General features: G+C 43.0%; 2 protein-coding genes across 12 annotated transcripts; one reads left to right on the top strand and one right to left on the bottom strand.

Annotated features, from left to right (window-relative positions):
• Positions 1–11195: 11195 nt before the first annotated feature.
• On the top strand, positions 11196–16953 carry lrr1 (leucine rich repeat protein 1). Of its 2 annotated transcripts, XM_071366688.1 has the most exons (5): positions 11196–11421; positions 11753–11975; positions 12891–12989; positions 14670–15397; positions 15534–16953. In XM_071366688.1, exons 1-5 carry the CDS (start codon positions 11300–11302, stop codon positions 15787–15789), a joined length of 1428 nt encoding a protein of 475 aa, XP_071222789.1. In that variant the 5' UTR covers positions 11196–11299; the 3' UTR covers positions 15790–16953. The 2 variants fall into 2 exon arrangements, with proteins under 2 accessions (XP_071222789.1, XP_071222790.1); XM_071366689.1 differs by having other exon boundaries at positions 11196–11975.
• A 551-nt stretch (positions 16954–17504) lies between these two features.
• On the bottom strand, positions 17505–27628 carry LOC139553911 (protein kintoun-like). 10 transcript variants are annotated; one of them, XM_071366680.1, is made up of 14 exons: positions 27512–27628; positions 26889–27001; positions 26523–26591; positions 24737–24854; positions 24559–24649; positions 24344–24456; positions 23848–23943; positions 23667–23750; positions 23405–23485; positions 23162–23220; positions 22937–23044; positions 22762–22834; positions 18507–21382; positions 17505–18341 (listed from the first exon to the last, which is right to left on the bottom strand). In XM_071366680.1, the coding sequence occupies exons 13-14, from the start codon at positions 20505–20507 to the stop codon at positions 17964–17966; spliced, it is 2379 nt and encodes a 792-aa protein (XP_071222781.1). In that variant the 5' UTR covers positions 20508–21382; positions 22762–22834; positions 22937–23044; positions 23162–23220; positions 23405–23485; positions 23667–23750; positions 23848–23943; positions 24344–24456; positions 24559–24649; positions 24737–24854; positions 26523–26591; positions 26889–27001; positions 27512–27628; the 3' UTR covers positions 17505–17963. The 10 variants fall into 10 exon arrangements, 9 of the variants coding, with proteins under 9 accessions (XP_071222781.1, XP_071222782.1, XP_071222778.1 ...); XM_071366681.1 differs by lacking the exon at positions 24559–24649 and having other exon boundaries at positions 23848–23952; XM_071366677.1 differs by lacking the exon at positions 24559–24649.
• Positions 27629–27649: the final 21 nt, after the last annotated feature.

Below are 27649 nucleotides of genomic sequence, written 5' to 3'. Positions count from 1 at the left end.
ACAGAGCCCTGGGGGACACCAGTGGTGAGAGCACGTGGTGCGGAGACAGATTCTCGCCACGCCACCTGGTAGGAGCGACCTGTCAGGTAGGACGCAATCCAAGCGTGGGCCGCGCCGGAGATGCCCAACTCGGAGAGGGTGGAGAGGAGGATCTGATGGTTCACAGTATCAAAGGCAGCTGATAGGTCTAGAAGGATGAGAGCAGAGGAGAGAGAGTTAGCTTTAGCAGTGCGGAGCGCCTCCGTGACACAGAGAAGAGCAGTCTCAGTTGAATGACTAGTCTTGAAACCTGACTGATTTGGATCAAGAAGGTCATTCTGAGAGAGATAGCAGGAGAGCTGGCCAAGGACGGCACGTTCAAGAGTTTTGGAGAGAAAAGAAAGAAGGGATACTGGTCTGTAGTTGTTGACATCGGAGGGATCGAGTGTAGGTTTTTTCAGAAGGGGTGCAACTCTCGCTCTCTTGAAGACGGCAGGGACGTAGCCAGCGGTCAAGGATGAGTTGATGAGCGAGGTGAGGTAAGGGAGAAGGTCTCCGGAAATGGTCTGGAGAAGAGAGGAGGGGATAGGGTCAAGCGGGCAGGTTGTTGGGCGGCCGGCCGTCACAAGACGCGAGATTTCATCTGGAGAGAGAGGGGAGAAAGAGGTCAAAGCACAGGGTAGGGCAGTGTGAGCAGAACCAGCGGTGTCGTTTGACTTAGCAAACGAGGATCGGATGTCGTCGACCTTCTTTTCAAAATGGTTGACGAAGTCATCCGCAGAGAGGGAGGAGGGGGGGAGGGGGGGAAGGATTCAGGAGGGAGGAGAAGGTGGCAAAGAGCTTCCTAGGGTTAGAGGCAGATGCTTGGAATTTAGAGTGGTAGAAAGTGGCTTTAGCAGCAGAGACAGAAGAGGAGAATGTAGAGAGGAGGGAGTGAAAGGATGCCAGGTCCGCAGGGAGGCGAGTTTTCCTCCATTTCCGCTCGGCTGCCCGGAGCCCTGTTCTGTGAGCTCGCAATGAGTCGTCGAGCCACGGAGCAGGAGGGGAGGACCGAGCCGGCCTGGAGGATAGGGGACATAGAGAGTCAAAGGATGCAGAAAGGGAGGAGAGGAGGGTTGAGGAGGCAGAATCAGGAGATAGGTTGGAGAAGGTTTGAGCAGAGGGAAGAGATGATAGGATGGAAGAGGAGAGAGTAGCGGGGGAGAGAGAGCGAAAGTTGGGACGGCGCGATACCATCCGAGTAGGGGCAGTGTGGGAAGTGTTGGATGAGAGCGAGAGGGAAAAGGATACAAGGTAGTGGTCGGAGACTTGGAGGGGAGTTGCAGTGAGATTAGTGGAAGAACAGCATCTAGTAAAGATGAGGTCAAGCGTATTGCCTGCCTTGTGAGTAGGGGGGGAAGGTGAGAGGGTGAGGTCAAAAGAGGAGAGGAGTGGAAAGAGGGAGGCAGAGAGGAATGAGTCAAAGGTAGACGTGGGGAGGTTAAAGTCACCCAGAACTGTGAGAGGTGAGCCATCCTCAGGAAAGGAACTTATCAAGGCGTCAAGCTCATTGATGAACTCTCCAAGGGAACCTGGAGGGCGATAAATGATAAGGATGTTAAGCTTGAAAGGGCTGGTAACTGTGACAGCATGGAATTCAAAGGAGGCGATAGACAGATGGGTCAGGGGAGAAAGAGAGAATGTCCACTTGGGAGAGATGAGGATCCCAGTGGCACCACCCCGCTGACCAGAAGCTCTCGGGGTGTGCGAGAACACGTGGGCAGACGAGGAGAGAGCAGTAGGAGTAGCAGTGTTATCTGTGGTAATCCATGTTTCCGTCAGTGCCAAGAAGTCGAGGGACTGGAGGGAAGCATAGGCTGAGATGAACTCTGCCTTGTTGGCCGCAGATCGGCAGTTCCAGAGGCTGCCGGAGACCTGGAACTCCACGTGGGTCGTGCGCGCTGGGACCACCAGGTTAGAGTGGCAGCGGTCACGCGGTATGAAGCGTTTGTATGGTCTGTGCAGAGAGGAGAGAAGAGGGATAGACAGACACATAGTTGACAGGCTACAGAAGAGGCTACGCTAATGCAAAGGAGATTGGAATGACAAGTGGACTACACGTCTCGAATGTTCAGAAAGTTAAGCTTACGTTGCAAAAAATCTTATTAACTAAAATGATACAGTACTGCTGGCTGGTGAAGTAGGCTAGCTAGCAGTGGCTGCGTTGTTGACTTTGTTTGAAAGTGTAGCAGGCTAGGTAACCTCGATAACTGGCTAGGTAACCTCGATAACCTCGATAATTACTCTAAACTACACAATTATCTTGGATACAAAGACAGCAAAGACAACTATGTAGCTAGCTAACACTACACTAATCAGGTCGTTCCGTTGTAATGTAATAGTTTCTACAGTGCTGCTATTCGGTAGAAGTTGGCTAGCTGGCTAGCTAGCAGTGTTGACTAGGTAGGAGAACGGCGGCGCGGCGGACGAAAATAGCTGGCTAGCTAACCTCGATAATTACTCTAAACTACACAATTATCTTAGATACAAAGACAGCAAAGACAACTATGTAGCTAGCTAACACTACACTAATCAAGTCGTTCCGTTGTAATGTAATAGTTTCTACAGTGCTGCTATTCGGTAGAAGTTGGCTAGCTGGCTAGCTAGCAGTGTTGACTACGTTAGAAGGACGAAAATAGCTGGCTAGCTAACCTCGATAATTACTCTAATTACTCTAAACTACACAATTATCTTTGATACAAAGACGGCTATGTAGCTAGCTACATAGCCGTTTTGTCCTCCAACCATCCATAAACCAATTGCCCGGATGGCACCCTCGGTGAGGTGTCTTCCTTGGTGTTTTACACGTTGATTGTGGTGGACAAGCAGGATTGCCACATGATGATGGCTTGGGATATTGAAAGGGTTGGTCTCGCTCTTCTGAAACTTTTTGATTGGTTAATGCATCCACCTACTCTTAGTAAGCCTTCGCTGTCCATGACGGGGTGGAGATCACAGAGCGGACTGTTCGTAGGAAGGGCACGTTTTGAATTCATCGGACTTGACCTTGTGTTGAACACTTCTGATCACGATGTGCTTGGCATTGGAAAACTCCACCTCAGAGAAGCCTTTCTTGCACATGTGCCAGCCGACACAGTCACTGCAGTCTGAAGGGTGAGTGAAGCATTGGGAAGAAGGTGGGCCTTTGTGAGATATCTCCAGTCTGAGAAAGGCTCAAAGTACTTTGAGGCCACAGTTGGCTCTCTGAGACTTGGGTAGTGAAGGCCGCCGCTGTAGAATAGATCTCGGGATCAGACTCCGGATTGACATGGTCGAATGATTCTTGGTCTTCAGAGACTGAACTTTCACGGTTGCTGAAGAAAGCTGGTCCAGACAGCCATGTTGTACTTGTCACGTGAGCTGCTGGGACAGACGGACAACCATGGTCTACTGGATTGAGTTCTGTAGGAACGTAAGCACACTGATCTAGTTGAGTTGACTGCTTGATTTGCTGCACGCGGTTATTCGCGTACACGTGTATGTATTGTTATACAACTTTACTGTCAGTGTAGAATCTGATTGCGTCTAACTTCATGTCTATTTCTTCCACTGAGTTTGGCGATCTCCACGGCCAACACAGCTCCAGTCTTGGAATGGTGAGCTCTGGCTGGGGTGTTAGTCTGGCCTTAATAAGGACAAAGCCTACATAGCTTTGTCTGACTTTCAGGTAATCAACCGCTGCTATTTAAGTAACGATGGACTGTCGTTTCTCTTTGCTTATTTGAGCTGTTCTTGCCCTAATATGGACTTGGTCTTTTACCAAATAGGGCTATCTTCTGTATACCACCCCTACCTTGTCACAACACAACTGATTGGCTCAAATGCATTAAGAAGGAAAGAATTTCCCCAAATTAACTTTTAACAAGGCACACCTGTTAATTGAAATGCATTCCAGGTGACTACCTCATGAAGCTGGTTGAGAGAATGCCAAGAGCGTGCAAAGCTGTTAAGGCAAAGTGTGGCCTACCACTTTACGGCTGAGCCGTTGTGGCCCCTAGACGTTTCGACTTCACAATAACAGCACTAACAGTTGACTGTAGCAGGGCAGAAATTTGACTGACTTGTTGGAAAGGTGGCATCCTATGACAGTGCCACGTTGAAAGTCACTGAGCTCTTCAGTATGGGCCATTCTACTGCCAATGTTTGTCTATGGAGATTTCATGACGGTGTACTCGATTTTATACGGTTGTGGCTGAAATAGCCGAATCCACTAATTCCAAGCGGTGTCCACATACTTTTGGCCATGTAGCTTGTGTGTGACATATCCATCACACACACTGTGCTTGCTCTATCTGCACATCAGGTGACAGTATAATATGTTCTGTTCAGACAATGGGGAAGGGAAATATGCAGTCAGGAAGCACCACCACAGAACCAATGGAAACATGAAGAACATTTTGTGTTAAGTTATTCAGGACTAAGAGGACTGTGCTTGCTCTGTGCACCTCAGGTGACCGTAGTATGATATGTTCTGTTTACACAATACAATCACAACAATCACGACTTGTTTTAATGTTATTGAAAACATTTCTAAAAACGTTTGCAGGTATGATATAAACCAAGCTTTTTTTAAATTATATACGAATCGGTTTATGCGAGCGTGAGTTTATTACGTTGAAAACAGTGGTCGGCCATCTTGGAGGCTGTCTCTAGTTCTTATTATAGCTCAGTGGTTAGGTCACGTGATAACATCTTGACGCTGAGCGAGATTTATGCTGTTTGACTCTGGTGCTCACTTCATAAATCATAATATTTTGATCAATTGTATGAAATAACTTCCTTAATATATTGTGAATAATGTGTGTATGTAAGTGTCAATGTCTGATAAACCGTTTGTGAGCATGTCTCTGAGGGAGAGTGGGGTGTTATGCATGGCTACGGTAGAGATGCTTTCTCTCACTGCGTTCTGTCTCGCTCTCTCGATTTGATGAAAACAAACTTGAATACGTTTAAACCTCAAGTTCTTAGTAACAATTTGATATGCAGCCATTGAGACTTCATTTAGAATTGCAGATGCGACCAGCGATAAACCACTGAGGTGCCAAGATGTCTTTAGCAAGTCTGTAGTTGAGTGGGAGAGAAACATTGCTTGGTGCCTGTCTCTCTCTTACACACAGGAGAGAGAAACATTGCTTGGTGCCTGTCTCTCTCTTACACACAGGAGAGAGAAACATTGCTTGGTGCCTGTCTCTCTCTTACACACAGGAGAGAGAAACATTGCTTGGTGCCTGTGTCTCTCTCCGCACTCAGCTTTTACTGCCAGTGTACACACACACACTCTGTCGGAAGGGTAAAGGTTTGGTGAGTCTAGCATAGAAGGTGTTGGAGGAGCTGCGGATGTGAATTACCAGTTGAAAGTGTATGGCCATTGGAATGCATTGAATTGTATATTGCTATGGTTTAAAAAGTAGAAATAGTATCAAAAGATGTTATGTAATGTAATCTGAAGCAGCTTGTAAGGTTATTTGGTGTCTAGCTCAAAGGGTTTAGAGCTGGGGTGGGCAGAAGAGAAATATGAAGAGTATTTTGAGTCGAATTACGTAAGTGTTTATCTGTTACAAGCACACAAATCCTGAAAGAATTACCACTGGTTAGTTCAGTAGCATGTGTGCGACTAATTGAATTAGTAGTTCAAAAATAAATAACTTGGGTGGTTACTCATTTGTCAACGATTTACTGTGTACAACATGAAATATGCACATGAATTTGCATATATTTTACGTGTATAAAAAATGTCATGTTGATAGGACGTTCCTATCTTGATATTTGAGTTTCTGTTCATCTTAGTCCACCTGTGTCAGGCTCGTGCAGTGGAGGTGATCTTCTTGGGCTATACTGAGCCTTGTCTCAGGGTAGTAAGTTGGTGGTCTGTTGATATCCCTCTTGGTGTGAGGTTATATCCTGCCTGTTTGGCCCTGTCCTGGGGTATCGTCAGACGGGGCCACAGTGTCCCCTAACCCCCCCCCCCCCCCCCAGCTTCCAGTATCTATGCTGCAAAAGTCTGTGCCGGGGGCTAGGTTCAATCTGTTATCTGGTGTAATTATCCTGTCTTATCTGGTGTCCCGTGTGAATTTAAGTATGCTCCTTCTAATTCTCGCTCTCCCCCTCTCCCTCCCCTCCCGGAGGACCTGAGTCCTAGGACCATGCCTCAGGACTATCTGGGCTGATGACTCCTGGCTCCCCTGTCCACCTTGTTGTGCTGCTGCTCCAGTTCCAACTGTTCTGCCTGTGGCTATGAAACCCTGACCTGTTCACTGGACGCGCTACCTTGTCCTGGTCCTGCTGTTTTCGACTCTCTCTCTCTCGCACCTGCTGTCTTGACCTCTGAATGCTCGGCTATGAAAAGCAAACGGACATTTACGGACCTGTTACATCCTCAACCACTGTGATTATTATTTGATCCTGCTAGTCATCCATAAATGTTTGAACATCTTGAAGAACAATCTAGCCTTAATGGCCATGTACTCTTATCTCCAACTGGCACAACCAGAAGAGGACAGGTCACCCCTCAGACTGGTTCCTCTCTAGGTTTCTTCCTAGGTTCCTGCCTTTCTAGGGAGTTTTTCCTAGCCACCATGCTTCTGTATCTGCATTGCTTGCTGTTTTAGGCTCGGTTTCTGTATAGCACGTTGACATCTGCTGATGTAAATAAATTTGATTCTGGTGCCATTTTTGTGAAAGGCTTTGCCACGGACTTGTGCATTATCTCCTGCGACCTTTTGACCCAGAATTTGGATATACAAATTGTAATATCTCAACACATATCAAAGTTGTCTTATTTTACTGTAGAGCCTCTAGCCCTGCTCAATATGCCTTAACCATGTTGTTCCACCTCCTATATATGCGATTACATCACCTGGTTTAATCGTCTCTAGAGACTATATCTCTCTCATCATTACTCATTGCCTAGGTTTACCTCTAATGTACTCACATCCTACCTTTGTCTGTACACTATGCCTTGAATCTATGCTATCGTGCCCAGAAACCTGCTCCTTTTACTCTGTTCCGAACGTGCTAGACGGCCAGTTCGTATAGCCTTTAGCCGTACCCTTATCCTACTTCTCCGTTCCTCTGGTGACGTGGAGGTTAATCCAGGTCCTGCAGTGCCTAGCTCCACTCCCACTCCACAGGTGCTCTCATTTGTTGACTTCTGTAACCGTAAAAGCCTTGGTTTCATGCATGTTAACATTAGAAGCCTATTCCCTAAGTGTTGCAATCTACTGCAAAGATAGCCTGCAGAGTTCTGTGTTACTATCCAAGTCTGTACCCAAACAATTCGAGCTTCTACTTCTAAAAATTCACCTTTCCAGAAACAAGTTTCTCACTGTTGCTATAGACCTCCCTCTGCCCTCAGCTGTGCCCTCGATACCATATGTGAACTTGGACATGCTTAACACCCCGGCCATCCTACAATCTAAGCTTGATGCACTCAATCTCACACAAATTATCAATGAACCTAACAGGTACAACCCCAAATCCGTAAACACTGGCACCCTCATAGATGTCATCCTAACTAACTCGCCCTCCAAATACACCTCTGCTGTTTTCAATCAAGATCTCAGTGATCACTGCCTCATTGCCTGCATCCGTAATGGGTCTGCGACCAAACGACCACCCCTCATCACTGTCAAACGCTCCCAAAAACACTTCTGCGAGCAGGCCTTTCTAATCGACCTGGCCGGGGTATCCTGGAATGACATTGACCTCATCCCGTCAGTAGATGATGCCTGGCTATTCTTTAAGTGTCTTCCTCGCCATCTTAAATAAGCATGCATTTACATTTACATTTAAGTCATTTAGCTGACGCTCTTATCCAGAGCGACTTACAAATTGGAAAGTTCATACATATTCATCCTGGTCCCCCCGTGGGGAATGAACCCACAACCCTGGCATTGCAAGCGCCATGCTCTACCAACTGAGCCACACGGGACATGCCCCACTCAAATTTTGAACTAGGAATAGATATAGTACTTGGTTCACTCCAGACCTGTCTGCCCTTGACCAGCACAAAAACATCCTGTGGCATTCTGCATTAGCATCGAATAGCCCCCGTGATATGCAACTTTTCAGGGAAGTTAGGAACAAATATACACAGGCAGTTAGAAAAGCTAAGGCTAGCTTTTTCAAACAGAAATTTGCATCCTGTAGTACTAACTCCAAATAGTTCTGGGACACTGTAAAGTCCATGGAGAATAAGAGCACCTCCTCCCAGCTGCCCACTGCTCTGAGGCTAGGAAACACTGTTACCACCGATAAATCCACTATAATTGAGAATTTCCATAAGCATTTCTCTACAGCTGGCCATGCTTTCCACCTGGCTACCCCTACCCCGGTCAACTGCCCGGCACCCTCCACAGCAACCCGCCAATGCCCCCACCATTTTGCCTTCACCCAAATCCAGATAGCTGATGTTCTGAAAGAGCTGCAAAATCTGGACCCATACAAATCAGCCGGATTTGACAATCTGGACCCTCTCTTTCTAAAATGATCTGCCAAAATTGTTGCAACCCCTATTACTAGCCTGTTCAACCTCTCTTTTGTATCGTCTGAGATTCTCAAAGATTGGATAGCTGCCGCGGTCATCCCCCTCTTCAAAGGGGGTGACACTCTAGACCCAAACTGCTACAGACCTATATCTAGAATACGTCGACAACTACAAATACCTGGGTGTCTGGTTAGACTGTAAACTCTCCTTCCAGACTCACATTAAGCATCTCCAATCCAAAATGAAATCTAGAATCGGCTTCCTATATCGCAACAAAGCATCCTTCACTCATGCTGCCAAACATATCCTCGTAAAACTGACCATCCTACCGATCCTCGACTTCGGTGATGTCATCTATAAAATAGCCTCCAACACTCTACTCAACAAACTGGATGCAGTCTATCACATTGGTGACAAAATGGATGGCAAAGCCCCATACACTACCCACCATTGCAACCTGTACGCTCTCGTTGGTTGGCCCTCGCTTCATTCTCGTAGCCAAACCCACTGGCTACATGTTATCTACAAGTCTCTGCTAGGTAAAGCCCTGCCTTATCTCAGCTCACTGGTCACCATAGCAGCACCTACTCGTAGCACGCGCTCCAGCAGGTATATCTCACTGGTCACCATAGCAGCACCCACTCGTAGCACGCGCTCCAGCAGGTATATCTCACTGGTCACCCCCAAAGCCAATTCCTCCTTTGGTCGTCTTTCCTTCCAGTTCTCTGCTGCCAATGACTGGAACAAACTGCAACAATCTCTGAAGCTGGAAACACTTATCTCCCTCACTAGCTTTAAGCACCAGCTGTCAGAGCAGCTCACAGATCACTGCACCTGTACATAGCCCATCTGTAAACAGCCCATCTATCTACCTACCTCATCCCCATACTGTATTTATTTATCTTGCTCCTTTGCACCCCAGTATCTCTACTTGCACCTTCATCTTCTGCACATCTACCATTCCAGTGTTTAATTGCTATATTGTAATTACTTCGCCACCATGGCCTATTTATTGCCTTAACTTACCTCATTGCACTCACTGTATATCGACTTTTTGTTTTCTTTTGTTCTACTGTATTATTGACTGTATGTTTTGTTTATTCCATGTGTAACTCTGTGTTGTTGTGTGTCGAAGTGCTATGCTTTATCTTGGCCAGGTCGCAGTTGCAAATGAGAACTTGTTCTCAACTAGCCTACCTGGTTAAATAAAGGTAAAATAAATAAAAATTTGCAGGCTAAGGTTAAATCAAGACTTGGTTTCCTCCATTGTAATCGTTCCTCTTTCACCCCAGCTGCCAAACTAACCCGGAATCAGATGACATCCTACCCATGCTAGATTACGGAGATGTAATTTATTGATCGGCAGGTAAGGGTGCTCTCGAGCGGCTAGATGTTCTTTACCATTCGGCCATCAGATTTGCCACCAATGCTCCTTATAGGACACATGACTGCACTCTATACTCCTCTGTAAACTGGTCATCTCTGTATACCCGTCGCAAGATCCACTAGTTTATGCTTATTTATAAAACCATTTTAGGCCTCACTCCCCCCTATCTGAGATACCTACTGCAGCCCTCATCCTCCACATACAACACCAGTTCTGCCAGTCACGTTATGTTAAATGTCCCAAAAGCACACACATCCCTGGGTCGCTCGTCTTTTCAGTTTGCTGTAGCTAGCTACTGGAACGGCTGCAAAAAACACTCACTGTCCAGTTTTATCTCCATCTCTTCGTTCAAAGACCCAATCATGGACACGCTTACTGACAGTTGTGGCTGCTTCACGTGATGTATTGTCTACCTTCTTGCCCTTTATGCTGTTGTCTGTGCCCAATAATGTTTACCATGTTTGTGCTGCTACCATGCTGTGTTATGTGTTGCTGCCATACTATGTTGTCTTAAGTCCCTCTTTATCTAGTGATGTGTGTTTTGTCCTATATTTTTAATCCCAGCCCCCGTCCCCGCAGGAGGCCTTTTGCCTTCTGGTAGGCCGTCATTGTAAATAAGAATTTTTTCTTAACTGACTTGCCTAGTTATATTTATTTAAACCTTAGTTATTTAAAAAAAAAAGTTAATGGTAAAGCCTACAGACATGAAACAAAGTGCACTGTGCTTCTGATAGTCTGTATAATTTGGTATGCTCAGTTTAGCTCTAAAAGCAATGTTTATTTACACATTAACACCCTAGTCAGTTTGAAAGAAACACCTCTGGTGGGAAATATGCGGATTTGAGAATATTCACATTAAATCTGCCGACAATTGGATGGAAATCTAGCTATTGAAAGCAATTATGGTGTTATTTTCTACACAGATCATACACAATTATTGTCTGACCTGGTTGCATTTGGGACTTCAGTGTTAATCATCCGAAAGAAGCGCCATTCAACCAATTTAATGGCATTCATACCGATCATTACTTTTATTTAGAAATTTCACAGAATGGTGAGAACCGGAGGTAGGTGCTAAGAAAAAAATTGTCATGGCTAAAAGGGTTATAGGTTTTGTCAAATGAAAGTCATATTTGACTTCGTAGCAGGTTAGGAGAATTAGGTTACGGTTAAGAAAGGGGTTAGGGTAAACTAAAATTCACAACAACAAAAAATCTACTTTTGACGTTCATTTGACAAAAGCTGCACCTTTTCTTGCCACAACCAAAGAAAAGATTCTCAAACAAAATCACGTCTGCGCATGTACGTTTATCAGTTCTCTTCGCGCGCGCGAAATTGAGGCCGTTCGATCATCTTGGTAGCGACGTTTCCTTGTTATTCTTTGGGTCCATGTTGACAATTTAGTTTACATGCTAGAGAGAGAACTTGCATGCTTTTTTTTGTTGTCGTCAACTCTTGTATTCCATAACGGTCCGGTAAAGCGTTTGAGCCATTTCGTTAGTTCTGTTGTCATAACTTGCAGTTTGCCAACGTAAGTGTATATTATGTTGTGCTACCTTTTTTAGCAACTAACCTAGTCAGCTAAGGTAACGAGGTTAGCTATCTAGCTATGTTCGTTGTCTGGCTGAGTGTGCTAGGAGATAACAGATGTCCTTGTATTTGACTTAGGGGGTTTTATAGCTAGTTTGTAGCTAAGGTTGACATATCTTGCTAGCAAAGTAACTTAGTGGCGTGACAAGGGCTAACGTTACCCTTTTGTATGCCAGCAGGTTGTGTTAAACCAAAATCATACATTGGGTCAAACTGCCCGTTTGGTTTGGAAAAACTTTTTTGAACATTCATTTATTGGGATATATTTACAGAACTAACACAGGTCACGCATTTATTTATACACCTCGAGCAATGAAGCTTCAGTGCGACGTCGAAGTCGTGAGCCGGATGCTTCCCACGTATGGGATGAAAAACAGAGGAAAGGGAGCAAGGGCTGTGCTGTCTATTGGGAGACATGTGGACAAGACCACACAACACCACAACATTTATCTAATGATCTGTACAGCAAAGGATAGGACAGGCTCAAAATATAAGGTTAGTATCTAGATATTTGTTTATTTAACTACTTGGCCAGTTGTCTAGCTATGTATTCTATGTTTTACAGGTGTACCCCAAGTACACAGGATGAATCACCCAACTTCTTGACCTTGTTAATTGGTATAGCTACTTTTCAAATGTATGATGACTTCATTGTGGAATGAATGAGTTGCATTTGATTGAAATCCATTATCTCAGATAACTTGGAGGAAACCCTTGTTTGTTTGTGTTAAACTATTTTGGGTATTTTTTTCCTTAGTCCACTGTTAATACTAGGGCAGGAAATTGCCAGGGACCTCAAGATACGATATTATCACTATACTTTGGTGCCGAAATCACATGTATTGCAATTCGATATGCTCACCATATGTCTGCTGCAGAGGGACAAGAGAGCCATGAGAATGAGTATTGATCAATTACTGAAATAAAAGTGATGAAAACGAATTGGCTCCCTATTTAAAAAAATAAGCTGGATAACAAGCTATGAAGGACAAATACTGGAGTTTCGGTGCAGATATAGCCAACTAGCGTAAAAATAATATTGCAAACAATATGATATATTGTCAGAAATAATATTGCGATATGTAATTGTATTTTTGTTTACCCCCCCATTACTAGTTGATACAGTCCCAAAATATTTTGCATGTCAGCAGACACGTTTTCAGTATATTAGACTTTCAAGAACCAAAGTGTCACCAGCCACATCATCATGATGATGCAAAATCTGTAACATGAACTAAAGATAAAAATGCCTAAATATAGTTTGAGTGGATTTTCCCTTTAATGTGGACATTTAATATCGTGTGTGGTCTTGCATGAACGAGTCACCAGAAATGCTAGGTAACGAATCCACCATCACTTTGTTTTTTGTTCCACGTCTTACTCTAATGTGTGTACCTACTTCCTCTACAGCTAAAAGAAAACATTGAAACATTCTTCACCAGGTTTGTTGAGGAGGGCAAAGCCACTGTGAGACTGAAGGAGCCTGCTGTTGACATCTGCTTGAGCAAGGTATGGATCTAGACATTTCTGTATGGCGGAATCTGATCTCCAATGAAAAAGGAGAATTAAAAAAATTATATATATAATTTGGCCTTCAGGTTCACATGCTACTTACATTTCTGCTGGAAAAGTAGAGCGCTTACACTGAAATAAATAATTTTAGGGCATGCATATTAATCAGTTAACATGACCCAACATATAGAATGTTACATTGCTGTATCCTCCCAGCCCTAATTAGGATTTTCAATCATCTCCGATGCTTAAAAGAATCATTGCATAATACACTGAGTGTACAAAACATTAGGAACACCTTGAGTTGCACCCCCTTTTGCCCCTCAGAACGGCCTCAATTCGTCGGCCCATGGACTCTACAAGGCGTCGAAAGCGTTCCACAGGGATGCTGGCCCATGTTGACTCCAATGCTTTCCACACTTGTCAAGTTGGCTGGATGTCCTTTGGGTGGTGGCCTATTCTTTATACACACGAGAAACTGTTGAGCGTGAAAAACCCAGCATCATTGCAGTTCTTGACACTCAAACTGGTGCGCCTGGCACTTACTACCATACCCAGCTCAAAGGCACTTAAATATGTTGTCTTGCCCACCCTCTGAATTGCACACATACACAATCTTGTCTCAAGGCTTAAAAATCCTTCTTTAAAATGTCTCCTCCCCTTCATCTACATTGATTTAAGTGGATTTAACAAGTGACATCAATCCACCACTTTCGCCTGGATTCACCTGGTCAGTCTGTCATGGAAAGAGCAGCTGTTCCTAATGTTTTGTACACTCCGTGTGTATCTTAGTTTGATATTTATGCATTAGCCAGACTTGTCTGAATGTGGGGAGCATGTTCTGTAAATGAGCGACTGTTTCCTCCAATGGGTGACAATGGCTCTAGGCTGTGTTAGGGCAGTGTTGACCTTTCCCCTAGATCTTGAAACACATTTTCAACCCATCACACGCACAGACAGGCTGTGGTGCGTACAGCTATGGTGATACACAAATGAAACCAGGCTAGCATTGTGAGAAGGACTCACTAGGCAATCCTTTGTGTGACTTATGTTAATAACATCTCATGTGTATTGTAATCTTTTTGTAATTAAATGTTTCATCTTGTGCTAGCACAACTAAGACCAAAGAAATCTGTGTCATGGGAACAAATGTAGGCCTAATACAATATGAGGAAGTCCTTGGGTTGTTAGTTTACGTTATAAACTGGGTGGTTCGAGCCCTGAATGCTGATTGGCTGACAGCCGTGGTATATCAGACTATACCACGTGTATGACAAGTTATTTTTACTGCTCTAAGTACATTAGTAACCAGTTTATAATAGCAATAGGGCTTGGCCTATAATAAGACACGTAAGGCACTAAGGTCCAGGCACTCTGCGATGTGTCGTGCGTAAGAACAGCCTTTAGCCGTGGTATATTGGCCATATACCACATCCCCTCATGCCTTATTGCTTAATTATGCATTTTACGTGTCTTATTATAGGCCAAGCACTTTTCCACCATCGTGAATGTTTCTCAATCTGAAGGATAGATAGGAAATGTGTTAACTTGTTTGATATGGAGGGATTTATAAATAATGCAATCCGTCTCATGTAACGCTGTTTGATAGCAGGTACGATAAGAGCTGTTGTATTGACTGTTAACCACTAGTGACATCGGTCTTCTTTTGGGTTTCAGGCTGATGCTAACAGCTTGAAGAACTTCCTCTCGGCTGCTCGGTTGGCTCACAGAGGAAATGACACGGACAGCCTGCCGCTCTCTACACTGACACCCGTCCGAGCCAGGGATGTGGAGAAGCCCAAGAAGAAGCTGACTATTGTATCCAAGAAGGACTATCCATTGACCTCCAATTTTCCCTACTCATTAGAGCAGCTCCAGGTGTCCTACTGCAAGCTCTCACGGGTAGACATGCGAATGCTCTCCCTCAAGGCACTGCGCAGACTGGACCTCAGTAATAACAACATTAAAAAACTTCCTGACACTATCGGAGACTTGGGCTGCCTGGCTGAGCTTATTCTCCACAGCAACCACTTAGAGACCTTTAGTGAAGCCCTCTGTCTGTCCAGCCTCCAGCGCACACTTCAACACCTCGACCTGAGTCAGAACCGCCTGCAGGCCCTGCCGCCTCATTTCTGCCAGCTGCGAGAGCTGATCAACCTCAAGATGGACAACAACGGACTGGTGTGTTTGCCCTTTCGCATCAGCCATCTCTCCAAGCTGCGCTTTTTGTCTGCTGCACACAACCAGCTGGCCCTGCTGCCAGGGGACTTCCGAAAGTTAACTCTGGAGAACCTGGACCTGTTTGGTAATCCGTTCGCCCATCCCAACCCCCTGGACCACACCATCCAGCTCACCTTCCCCCTGACTCTGCAGGAGATGGCCGCCAGGGCTGTGGCCAACCTCAGGTTAGTTCAATTATTCCTTTCAACATTTCACCCATTTACGTGCTTTTACCTTGTTTGGAAGTGTAAACGTGTAGTATCACGTAAAGTTTTATGCAATATTTGAGCCTAAGTTCTGTTTTGTGTTTACACCACATAGAATCCCTTACGGGCCTCAACTCATCCCTGCCCACCTTTGTCAAGACCTGGAGGTTGCCAAGACCTGTGACTGTGGCTGTACCTGTGTGAACTACTACATCAAAACAGCAGTCAGCATGAATCTGCATCTGGTCTCTCACACTGTGGTTTTGGTAGATGACATGGGAGGAACAGATGCACCGGTGCAGCGTCACTTTTGCTCCCTATCATGTTACTCTGAGTTCCTAGACCAATGCCTTCAGCGAGGCCTGAGATGATTTAAGTCCCTCAACTGTTCCACGGCAATCAGTACAGTAGCTAGGTTTCCATCCAATTTGCGGCAGATTTTCATGCGAATATTCTGAAATCTGCATTTAAAAAAAAAAATATGCGCATTTTCCCACCAGATATGTTTCCATTAAATTTAAATGCTGTGTGTGATGACGTAGTGCACATAAACGTAACTTTTAATTGTTAAATTCCCATGTACCGAATGTGAAAATACAAGTTATATAGTTTTCCATGGTATTGTCAACTCTACTGATGGGTTTTGTCACAACTGTTGCTTTATACAGCAAATGTACCCACTCTGGTCTTGACACGTGCTCTCTAGCCAACAGCTGGCAGATACAGTCCTGGTAGGCTACCTACATGATGAGATTTTATTATAGAGCACAGGGATATTATTTGTCAAATGGCAGCCAAGCATCGATCATCATGTCACCAGAATAAGACCCTCAATACTTCAAGCTCATCACCGTGCTCTTTCACCACCCTGTGAAGTTCATCTGTAGCTTAATAAAACTGCATGGTTTCCCGGGTTGTAGTGGGAGGACCACACAAAATATAATCACGTGACTCCCGAGTTTACTTCGATGTGATGGTTATTATATCAATATTTGCACATAAAGGCGTTTCCACCGTAATTTCTCGCATAATTAATTTTAGACACAAAAAGATCCCACCATGTCGAACAAACAAATAATCTGTTGGTATTTATAAACAGCATTTCCTGTTTCCATCAGCCCAGTTGTAACTTTTTCATGAGTTAGATAATTAATCTGCATGAAATGGTCGGATGGAAACGTGGTTAATGCTTTTGGTATTATTCTGAAGGCAATGGTGACCAGCCAGTGTAGACTGTAATGTAAAGGGCAGTATGGACTCTTTGTACATTGGACCCAACACGCATCTCAGAACTGCTTATGTGACCACTGATTGGACATATGCTGATGTTCAGACATTTTGTCTTCAAGTGTGTTTCCCAATCAGTGTTACAGATTGAGAAACCTAAAATGACAAGTAGTAGTTTATATCTGTTTAAGCAAGGTGTGTTTGTGTATATGAAACATTTTTATATGTTTGTGGAATTCAAAAAATGTATTTATTTTTACTGTATTGGTACAAGTTTGAAAGGAAATTAAAGAAACTATCCATATCCATCATTGTCTCAATTAGTTTCTGAAGATTTAAAAATATATTTGTCATCTGTTTCAATATAACTTGGCAAGTCAGTTAAGAACAAATTCTTATTTTCAATGACGGCCTAGGAACAGTGGGTTAACTGCCTTGTTCAGGGGCAGAATGACATATTTTTATCTTGTCAGCTCTGGGATTTGATCTGGCAACCTTTTAATTACTAGTCCAATGCTCTAACCACTAGGCTACCTGCCTCCCCAGGTAGCTCCATCTTGTAGTAATACACAAACAATGTACAAGAAAATTATAACAGTAAAACAATTCTTTGAAATGTTAGTATTTGTGGTGTGACTAATGCATCATTTGATATGTCAAGCAGACTTGAACCTTGTGGCATGGTCTGAGTACATCATTTTACAGTTGTTGAAGCGTCGCTCAAATGGTGAGCTTCTCCACACCCTCAACATGTAGGCCTAATAGCAAATGGTAAGTATAAAACAAATTATAAACTGGGTGAGTACTCCACTGAATGCTGATTGGCTGACAGCCATGGTATATCAGACCGTATACCACGGGTATGACAAAGCATTTATTTTTACTGCTCTAATTACATTGGTAACCAGTTTATAATAGCAATAACGCACCTCATGGGTTTGTGGTATATGGCCAATATACCACGGCTAAGGGCTGTATCCAGGCACTCCGCATTACGTCATGCATAAGAACAGCCCGTGGCCATATACCACACCCCCTCTGCCTTTATTGCTTAAACATACTAGATGTAAACTTTCCTCCCTTTTGTAGAAAGAAGTATATGGGAAATAACTTATGAACATTGTTTCAAAAGGAGAACTCTGAAATTAATACTGAAGACATGGGAGTCTTACTGATTCACTCATTCAGATATACTTTTTCCTATTGCCCTCAATTAGATAAAAGGATTTTAGGTTTTCACGCAAGACCTCAACTAATTGAATCAGCAACAGACTTCATATAGTATCTTTGTGACGGAGCAAGTTCCTTGACATGAGACTCAGTCCAGGTCATAGATATAGGAGTTTTGAAAAACGAAACCAGCAGATGTAGTATGATCACTAATGACCACCTCTTGTCCATCCTGGTTAATTTCTGTCAGCAGAGCTTGCTGTGGTCTCATATCACAGTCCTGAAAGGTCTGCTCAACAGGCAGGTCATCTTCCTCCTGAGACTGAGCCACCTCCACATGCTCACTGAATCGCACAGTCTTCTGTTTATCCTTAGTTGGAGCTTGACTTTCAACGATCTCTTCTATCTTGGGGGATGAGCAGTCTTTGGCCTGGTTATTGTTGTCAAGATTGGATGGGATGACCATTGCTGCAGTATTAGATGGGTCATCTATTCTCTCGCTCAGGGATGAGGGGTCTGTTTCCACCTAAAAGAAAAGTAATTGTCACAGTGGATGTTGGGGTTAGTAACAGCACTGATGAACAGAAGCCTAATGGTTCAACAACAACAGGGTCAGCTTTTGCTAGACATACACTATAATAGTACATTTTTCTTCTACTGAATGAATGTTAACCTAAAGATGATGGCTCACCTCATGTAAATTATTGTCATCTGACTGTCCCTCATTCTGGTCAGTGCACCCAGTCTTGCCATCAAACTCAGTGGGCTCTGAAGCTTTAGCTCGGTGTGATTCACCACTTCTCAGTTTGTGTTGCTTGTCCTCAATGTCACCAGACTGTTCAGAAAACTCTATCTTGTCATCCAGGACTGAGATGAGTTGATTTTCAGACCGGGGTGATGTAGCATTTTCACAGTGAACGTCTTCTGAGCTGTCCCCTTCAATGCAACCGCTGTGGTCGGGAGTATCTTCTTTGCCACGTCCGCTGTGGTCGGGGGTATCTTCTTTGCCACGTCCGCTGTGGTCGGGGGTATCTTCTTTGCCACGTCCGCTGTGGTCGGGGGTATCTTCTTTGCCACGTCCGCTGTGGTCGGGGGTATCTTCTTTGCCACGTCCGCTGTGGTCGGGGGTATCTTCTTTGCCACGTCCGCTGTGGCCGGGGGTATCTTCTTTGCCACGTCCGCTGTGGCCGGGGGTATCTTCTTTGCCACGTCCGCTGTGGCCGGGGGTATCTTCTTTGCCACGTCCGCTGTGGTCGGGGGTATCTTCTTTGCCACGTCCGCTGTGGCCGGGGGTATCTTCTTTGCCACGTCCGCTGTGGCCGGGGGTATCTTCTTTGCCACGTCCGCTGTGGCCGGGGGTATCTTCTTTGCCACGTCCGCTGTGGTCGGGGGTATCTTCTTTGCCACGTCCGCTGTGGCCGGGGGTATCTTCTTTGCCACGTCCGCTGTGGTCGGGGGTATCTTCTTTGCCACGTCCGCTGTGGTCGGGGGTATCTTCTTTGCCACGTGTTGTGTCTTCCGACTGCGCTGCATAACTATTCTCAAAATCCTCTTCACCATCATCATTGACAAGCTGCCGGCCAGACACTTCAGCGACTGTTGGCTCCTTCAGAGGTAGAACAGGTAAAGTAACAACCAGTTGTTTCTTTTGCTTGTTGAACTTTGCCTCTCCCTTGTTTTCATCCACTGGATATGCCATCGGCACCTCTAGTCTGTAAGCTGGTTTCTTGGATTCCAAACTAACAAGTCTTTCAGTCACGTCTAGATCAGCATCCGCAACAGATCTAAGCAAAGGCAAATCAATAGTGATGACAATCTCTTTAGGGCGTGGGCTCTGAGCTGAATCTCTGGAACACCTGAAGTCTTGCAAATCAATGAATGATCTGTATTTTAGAGTGTAATGTGGTTTCGTTGGCTCCTTGGGTGAATTGGCGTTTTGTTGTCTCTGGCTGATCTGGGTGTGGGACTGAATCTCGGCCTTCGGTTTACGGCTCTCCTTTTGATTTGTTGCCGTGTCTGGTTGTTTTTCGTCGGGGTAGGGGAACGAGAGATGATCGTCAAGTGGTGAAGGTTTTTCCTTGGCAGGTTGACCAGGTAAGGGCTTGCGCATGACGGCAGCGTGTGGTGTCCCTTTGTATTTGATTTTCAAAACTCTTACATTGTTTTTGTCTAGCTTCACTCTGCCCCCATTCTCGACAGCCTCAACAGCAGTTTTGTCGACCATTTCCATAAATCTCGGGTTGTTTCCAGCCATGTGAATAGTGTCTGGATGAAACACAACATCATAGATTGTGTACTTATTCCCCTTTGTATCCCTGTCTGGCGTTCCAGGTGTCAAGCTGTGGGGTAGTGACCAATGCTGCCCTACTCTGCCAGCCTCGTCTACCCTCCTAAACTCAGGTTTACGAATCATGTCATTGCTGCAGACATTGATGAAGCACTTCTGCCTACCGTCCATACTCGTCTTCAGGGCTCGGTAAGGTTCAGGGTGGACAAATTGAATGTCCACGCCCCTCTCTTGTTCTAACAACTTGATTTCTTCCTCATATTTCTTCTTGTTCTCTGGCTTTGATATTTCCTCTGCGTATTCGTGCAGCATCTTTCTGAATTCCTCATTTTGAAAAGCCTTGGTAAAGCGGCCTATTTCATCCGGTGTAATATTCAGGTCCTTGAGCTTGGAACCGAACTCCATATTGGTGCGATAAGCTAACTTAGCTACTGTAACGTTAGTCACAAAGTTTTTTCACTCTTGTAGCTAGCTTGCTATCCCAGCACAAAACAACAACTTTACTACAGTAATTTTAAGGTGTTACACGAAATATGAACCGATATTATACAGCAAATCATTCGCAACCTGCCAAAAGTAAAGTTTCTCAGTACTTTTGAGTTGCTTGTAGACTAGGTTACCACGGAGTTGTGGCGTAAACGTAGGAGCAAGCTGCCAAGTGTCTTGTATGTTGACGAAACCATGGCAACAAGGCAGCGCAGCAGCCAGATACTGGAGAGGACTCGTCCAATCGCGTGGCGTTCGTGTAATAGTCATTCCAAAGCCATAACACAACTTTAGTGAATTTAGTGAAAAGTTAGTGAAAAGTTGCATATAGAATGTTGTTATTATAAAGTGGTGGCCAAAGCAAAGTTGTAGTTGTAAAAATTATGATATCAAACATTACAACAGTCTTGTTTGCAGGCAGAAAACATACCCATTCACAGTCATAATATAAAATAAACTGTAAAACATTTTTTTTTAAATATATGGATACATAATGATAATTAACTACACTCTTTTGAAAGACAAATCTTCCCACATACCCTGAAGGCCTTATCAACAGTAATACGTGGAACATAGAGTATGAACTATGAACTCTGCATTATCAATTTACTGTAGTCTACTATTGATAATTTCCCTCTAATATTTACATATGAAAATGCTATATTTTCCTAGATGTCTGAAAAAAGGACATTCTCCTCTGTACAGCTGGCAGTAGTTTTGGGGGCATACATGGAAGCTGTTTTTGAAGCAGCTTGCAGTTCTTCACATTCTTGGCTATGTAATCCTCACATATCCTGTGAAAAAAAACTTTTGTTCAACATTCACATTCATTTCCAGATGATGCTGCATACTATTTTGCGCAATGACTCTGTCGGTATGTCCAAAGCGGTAATGCGTTTTTTTTGCCCTCCTGCGTCACTGTATACACAGAGGATCTCTGCTAAACAGTGTTAATCCTCCTCTCTGTGATTTGTAGTGAACTTCAACAAAGTTGACTAGAAATACAAAGTTGTCTTTGCAATTGTAACAACCAAGCAAAGGATAAATAAGAATATGTTTCAAATGAAAACTGCAGATGACTGCATTAAAATAAATGGCTTACTTACAGTATAGGCTATAGACTACAGTGCTTTCAGAAAGTATTCACACCCTTTGACTTTTTCCACATTCTATTGTGTTACAGCCTGCATTTAAAATTGATTAAATGTAGAGTTTTTGTCACTGGCCTACACCCAATACCCCATAATATCAAAGTGAAATTATTTATTGGGAATTTTTACTAATGAAAAATAATTTGAATCTGAAATGTCTTGAGTCAATAAGTATTCAACCCCTATATTATGGCAAGCCTAAATAAGTTCAGGAGTAAACGTTTAATTAATTAACAAGTCACATGATTTTTTGAATGACTACGTCATCTCTGTACCCCACACATACAATTATCTGTAAGGTCCTTCAGTCGAGAAGTGAATTTCAAACACAGATTCAACTACAAAGATCAGGGAGGTTTTTATATGTTTTGGAAAGAAGGGCACCTATCGGTAGATAATTTTGATATTTTTTAAAGCAGACATTAAATATCCGTTATGAGCATGCCGAAGTTATTTATATATTATACTGCCCCTTTTTCTCCCCAATTTCAATCTTGTCTCATCGCTGCAACTCCCCAACGGGATCGGGAGGCGAAGGTCGAGTCATGCGTCCTCCAAAACATGACTCGACAAACCGCACTTCTTACCACCTGCTGGCTTAACCCAGAAGCCAGCCGCACCAATGTGTCGGAGTAAACACTGTTCAACTGATGACCGAGGTCAGTCTGCAGGTGCCCAGCCCGCTGCAAGGAGTCGCTAGAGCGCAATGAGACAAGTAAAGCCCACCCAGCCTGGATCAGTCGATGTGCAAAGGGTTTTTAACGGCCACGTTACTAGCGAAGGCTCTAGGAAACACTTTCACTACTAAAGACACATCGTAAGAAGGTTCTAACGATGATCTTAACACTAACGCTATGAAAGCTCTGGGAAATGAGGCCCATATCATAGAATTACATATAGAGATCCTATAATTCACTCTGAGTCAGACAATGTGTTAACAGTTTTACCATTTGCACATTTTAGGTACATACCTCAGATTGGAAAATAAAACACTTTCTGCTAACAACTTGCACATACATTACCTTGGTTTGTTCATGTATGGATGCTCAAGCTCCCTCCATTTCTTTATCTCAACATCAAATGCCCAGCCATCGCCTAGAGATGCATCATTTTTTTAGAAAACAAAATAATGCCATGTTTCCATGGAACATAAGGTACAGAGGTAGGATTGGGAACCTGAATGGGTAAATTACTCACTCATTGGTTCAGTCCATACCCAGTCCTCCAAATAGAAAGAAAGCGCTATCAGATATTGCAGTTAGGGTATGCCACGACCTTCCCATTGGCACAGTGGATTCTGGTACTCTGGAAAAGCCATTTTGAAAGAACAGATTTTTTTTAAATCAAGTGTGATGTGAAAACAGTATAGTACAGAACAGTAACCATTTTAAGCTGAGCATTTGAAAGAGTGTAAATACGTACATTTCGGACCATGTCCATGATTCTAGATCTAGACAATAAATGTCACTTGTCCTGGATTCCTAAAAGTGAAAAGAAAAACAGAAGAGCTTATTCCAAACAAGCGCAAAAAAAAAACAGAGTCAAAAGTCCTATGTTTCATTAATGTTCAGCAGAAGACACAATCTCATGAATCGTTGTGACACTTTAGGTTGTCTGTGTCAATGAAAAAACACGAGAGAGGAGTTGAGATGCATCGTTTTTCACCCTTATTCTGCCTCCACATACGTATCCTTTGTTGCCAAGTGTTGCACTGGCATGGGCAGCTCTGGGGTCAGGGGCACGACCCTTTAGACAAAAACAACATTTACAGTGTAGCTAGATATCCACAAAGAAACTATCATATTTTAAGTGTCTTGCCTTATATGCTATACTGTTAATAATATGCTATGACAACACCATGTTTTTGTATATCCACTAAATGAATTGCTTTATTATATATGTAAACACAATTTAACCTCTGTCTTACACTGGTATGTGGTTCACTCCAACTGGCCGATGTTGGGTCAAACATATGGACTTCATTGTTCCATCCCCAATAGATGTCATCTACCTGCAAAGCACAATATTACTAATCCATACAATAAGGAAAGTTAATAGTAAATGAATGTATACCTTTGGACATAATTGCACCCAGAAGCAAACATTACCCTTGATGCCTCATCCATAAGGAAGCTTCTATTGTTACTGATGTCATCAAGTTGCTTATGACCATATCCAGCGAAGTAGATGAGCCTACAGAAATACTAAAACATCTTCCAATCACAAGGGGTTCATATTACTACAGAAATACCAAAACATCTTCCAATCACAAGGAATTCATATTACTACAGAAATACTAAAACATCTTCCAATCACAAGGGATTCATATTACTACAGAAATACTAAAACATCTTCCAATCACAAGGGATTCATATTACTACAGAAATACTAAAACATCTTCCAATCACAAGGGATTCATATTACTACAGAAATACTAAAACATCTTCCAATCACAAGGAATTCATATTACAGGGGAGCTAGGAACCCCCATAAGTGTAGGAAAGACTTTAGTTGGGCCAGCACACTATTTATTTAGACCACCCCTAATAGTAAAGGTGTAATCCCAACCCTGACAATCTTTCTATTTACATAAAGAATGTTTACCTGCCATTGAAAACCCAACAAGAGAGCTTATCTCTGGGTGAGGGAGAGGAGCCACTCTTATGGTTCACTTTCCTCCAGCTATATTTCCCATCCAGGAGTTTGACACAGTAAAGCTGCAAACACAGGGCATTTCAGCATGTAAATGTGAACAAAACAATATAAGGCTTTGTAAACTATTGAGGATTTTCACACTTCCCTGTCAATGTGTACTGTACCATCAGGGCTCGTTTTCATCAAGTGTCTCAGAGTAGGAGTGCTGATCTAGGATCAGATCCACCCTGCCCATGTAATCTTATTCATTATGATCTAAAAGGAAAAAACGAATCATACATCAGTACTCTTACTCCGAGACACTTTGTAAATACATGCTCTGGAGCCCTTTTTCTGGGTTACCTGATTGGTCTGTCCGTTGTCATTGCATCCCCCAAATATGTACATGTCTCCATTCAGAGAGCAGCCACAGGTGCCTGACATTGGGGATGGGACCTCTCCAGACATTTGACACATTTCCCTTCAGATTGGAGAACAAACAAACAATAAACAAACAGAACAGGGAAATGAGGGATTCAGTTCTGCAGCTAAATCATTCCAGAACACACATTGCACATAAAACATAACATTAACCAGATATATTTAGAGAGTTTAACCAATGGGGTTTCTGCATTATGAAGCATTTACATGACACTTCAACATTCGATGGCAGCCATGTTAGCTCTCCATTAACATTAGATGGGGAATATTTAAACCATGCTATGTAATTGTATGTTCGTAAATTCCACCTAGCAACCTACTCCGATTTCAGAGTGCTCTGGTTTGAGTGCCAGAGCACAGAATAATTGAGGAATTTTCGAACGCCCTAAACTTGGTTGTTGTGACAGGTGTAAGTAAACATCGACGAATTGTTTTAATTAAATTGTTGTCAGTAACTCAGTTACAGTCACGAATCCTCTTGATAACATGACAACACTCAAGAAGCTATGCCAGCTCTGCCTGGGCGAGTAAAATGTTCAGAATTAGGTGTTTTCTCATTAGTGTCTGGAAGTAGCTACCTAGCAACCTAGCCAACTCTTTATGCAGTTGGCGTGGGTGGTTGACTGTCGTTGTAAAGGGGTTGTTCGTAAATTCAATCTGGAGTGCCAGAGTGTGCTCTGGGCGTTCGTAAATTCAGAGCGTTATCAGATTGTCCGTTCGTAAATTCAGAGTGTTGTCAGATTGTCCGTTCGTAAATTCAGAGCGTTATCAGATTGTCCGTTCGTAAATTCAGAGCGCACACTGGACGCTCTGGCCGAGGAGTAATTAGGGTTGATCCGAGCGTTCTGACCTCACGACGGCAGTAAAGCACCCAAACTATCTGCCTAACGTTGGCTAGCTTGAAAGCTACTTCCAGACATAAGAGAGAACACCTCACTCCGACCATTTTACTCGCCCTAGCAGAGTTGGTTAGTGTTTTCATGTTATCACGAGGGTTAGTGACTCTAACTGTGTTATGGTAACAATTGAATTACGTTTTTTTTTGCCGATGTTTACTGACGACACTGGTCATAGTTATTCTGCACTCTGACACACCCAGACGAGAGTGCTCTGAAATCGGAGTAGATATCCAGAGTGAATTTACAAACGCTACTCCTCGGCCAGAGCATCTAGTGTGCCCATTCATAGAGAGAAACGCTCTGAATTTATGATAGGACAATCTGACAACGATATGAATTTACGAATGCTCAGAGCGCCCACTGGGTACACTCTGACACTACGGAGTGAATTTACAAACGCTCCCTGAATTTTAGAATTTAGTCTAGAATTTTAACACAATTCAAAATTCAAAAACTCTCTAAAAACCAATATTCCACTGTGTCAATGTAATAACATTTTAGTAACTATGTAGTAGGCCTAACACCTCTGACATGCAATGCAGAGTTTACAAATTATGACCTGTAGTGTTTACAAAGTCTGCTATCTAATGAATATGTTGGTTTAAATGCAATCTTTGAGTAAATTGTTGCATATTCTTTTTTTTCATGGGTAGATTAGATTTTTTTTAATGTTTAGAATGTCGTTTTTTCCAAGGATCCAAACTGTTTTATTACATCAATTTATTAATTCACAATCTTTGAAATGTGTTCATCTATATACTTCCCATATACAAAAATACAATTTGTTATAATTAGATTAATATTCTTACCATACACCCCTTTCGAAATCATAAAACCAGACTTCATAATTTGGCAGAAAAATCATCATCAGCAATTGACTGCAGAAAACAATTGAAACGTAAAAGTAAATATTTGTTTATTACTGAATGGGAAGATGGAATACGTTGCTTTACATTCTTAAATTCTATCTTTGCATATTCATCAATACTGTATGGAGAATTTTTTTATTTTATTGCATAACTACATTGAATAATTTTGTATATCCCTAACAACATATTAGTGAAATATTGAAATGCTTAACATAAATTCAAGACTATCCATTGGCAATGTTTGTAACGATATTTGCTAGTAGACTTTCTTCAAACTCTTCCATTTGTTTGACAGTTTTTGCTTACCACGTAGCCTCCCCACACGTACAGGACATTTCCCTCGACTACAGCCGTTTGACCGCTTCGCTCACCGGCTACAAGCTCTGGACAGTGCTTTGCAATTGTAGAATCTATGGGTGCTAAAAAGGGAGAGGACAAAATAACGAAAGGTGGCTACATAAAAGACCACACGTGGCAGTACAACCACTAATCTGGTTGAAGAAATCTGTAAAAATGTAACCTTGTTTAGAGATCCAAGTAATTCATTTTTGTCAACACAGCTTTTGACAGCGAGGAACCAAGGCCATATGGTAAGTTAAGGTACAAGGATCTCTCCTCCGTCGCCTCAAGAGGATGTTTTCCAACAGCTTCTTGGAGAAAACAAGTTTTTCTTGTCCTGATAGGCTTCAGGGCAGGTTGTCTCATTGGACACTTATGACCTATCCTTCAACCTGACCTACTAATAATGGTTGTTCTATTCTGCATTATTTTTTACACCAATAAAATTATGTGCTGTAAACATTTTAGAATAATATTGCGATATGATAAATAAACATATGCCAAGACTGATATACATTAATAACCATGCCAATTGATCATGCAAGTAACAATTGATCATGCAAGTAACAATCTGGGTAATAGCTACTTACATGTCTGGCTGCTTTATCCATGTGTTTTTGAGAATACCCAATGTTTTGAAAACATCAGCTGACTTCAAACAGCAAATATCGGCAGAATCGTGCAGTAGTGAAGCTTGTTGTGTAGAATCTTTGCTTTGAAGGAAGTGA

This window comes from Salvelinus alpinus, chromosome 25 (genome assembly GCF_045679555.1).
Source record: "Salvelinus alpinus chromosome 25, SLU_Salpinus.1, whole genome shotgun sequence".
Taxonomy (NCBI): Eukaryota; Metazoa; Chordata; class Actinopteri; order Salmoniformes; family Salmonidae; genus Salvelinus; species Salvelinus alpinus.
The sequence above is the reverse complement of the archived record's forward strand: the minus strand, read 5'-3'. Positions and strand labels throughout refer to the sequence as shown.

Coding starts and splice junctions, on each gene's coding strand:
- lrr1 (XM_071366688.1), top strand. CDS start 11,300: ATGCTAGAGAGAGAACTTGCATGCTTTTTTTTGTTGTCGTCAACTCTT. Junction 11,976..12,890: donor GGACAGGCTCAAAATATAAG/GTTAGTATCTAG, acceptor CTTCCTCTACAG/CTAAAAGAAAACATTGAAAC. Junction 15,398..15,533: donor AGGGCTGTGGCCAACCTCAG/GTTAGTTCAATT, acceptor TACACCACATAG/AATCCCTTACGGGCCTCAAC.
- LOC139553911 (XM_071366680.1), bottom strand. CDS start 20,507: ATGGAGTTCGGTTCCAAGCTCAAGGACCTGAATATTACACCGGATGAA. Junction 18,342..18,506: donor ATGACAATAATTTACATGAG/GTGAGCCATCAT, acceptor CTTTTCTTTTAG/GTGGAAACAGACCCCTCATC.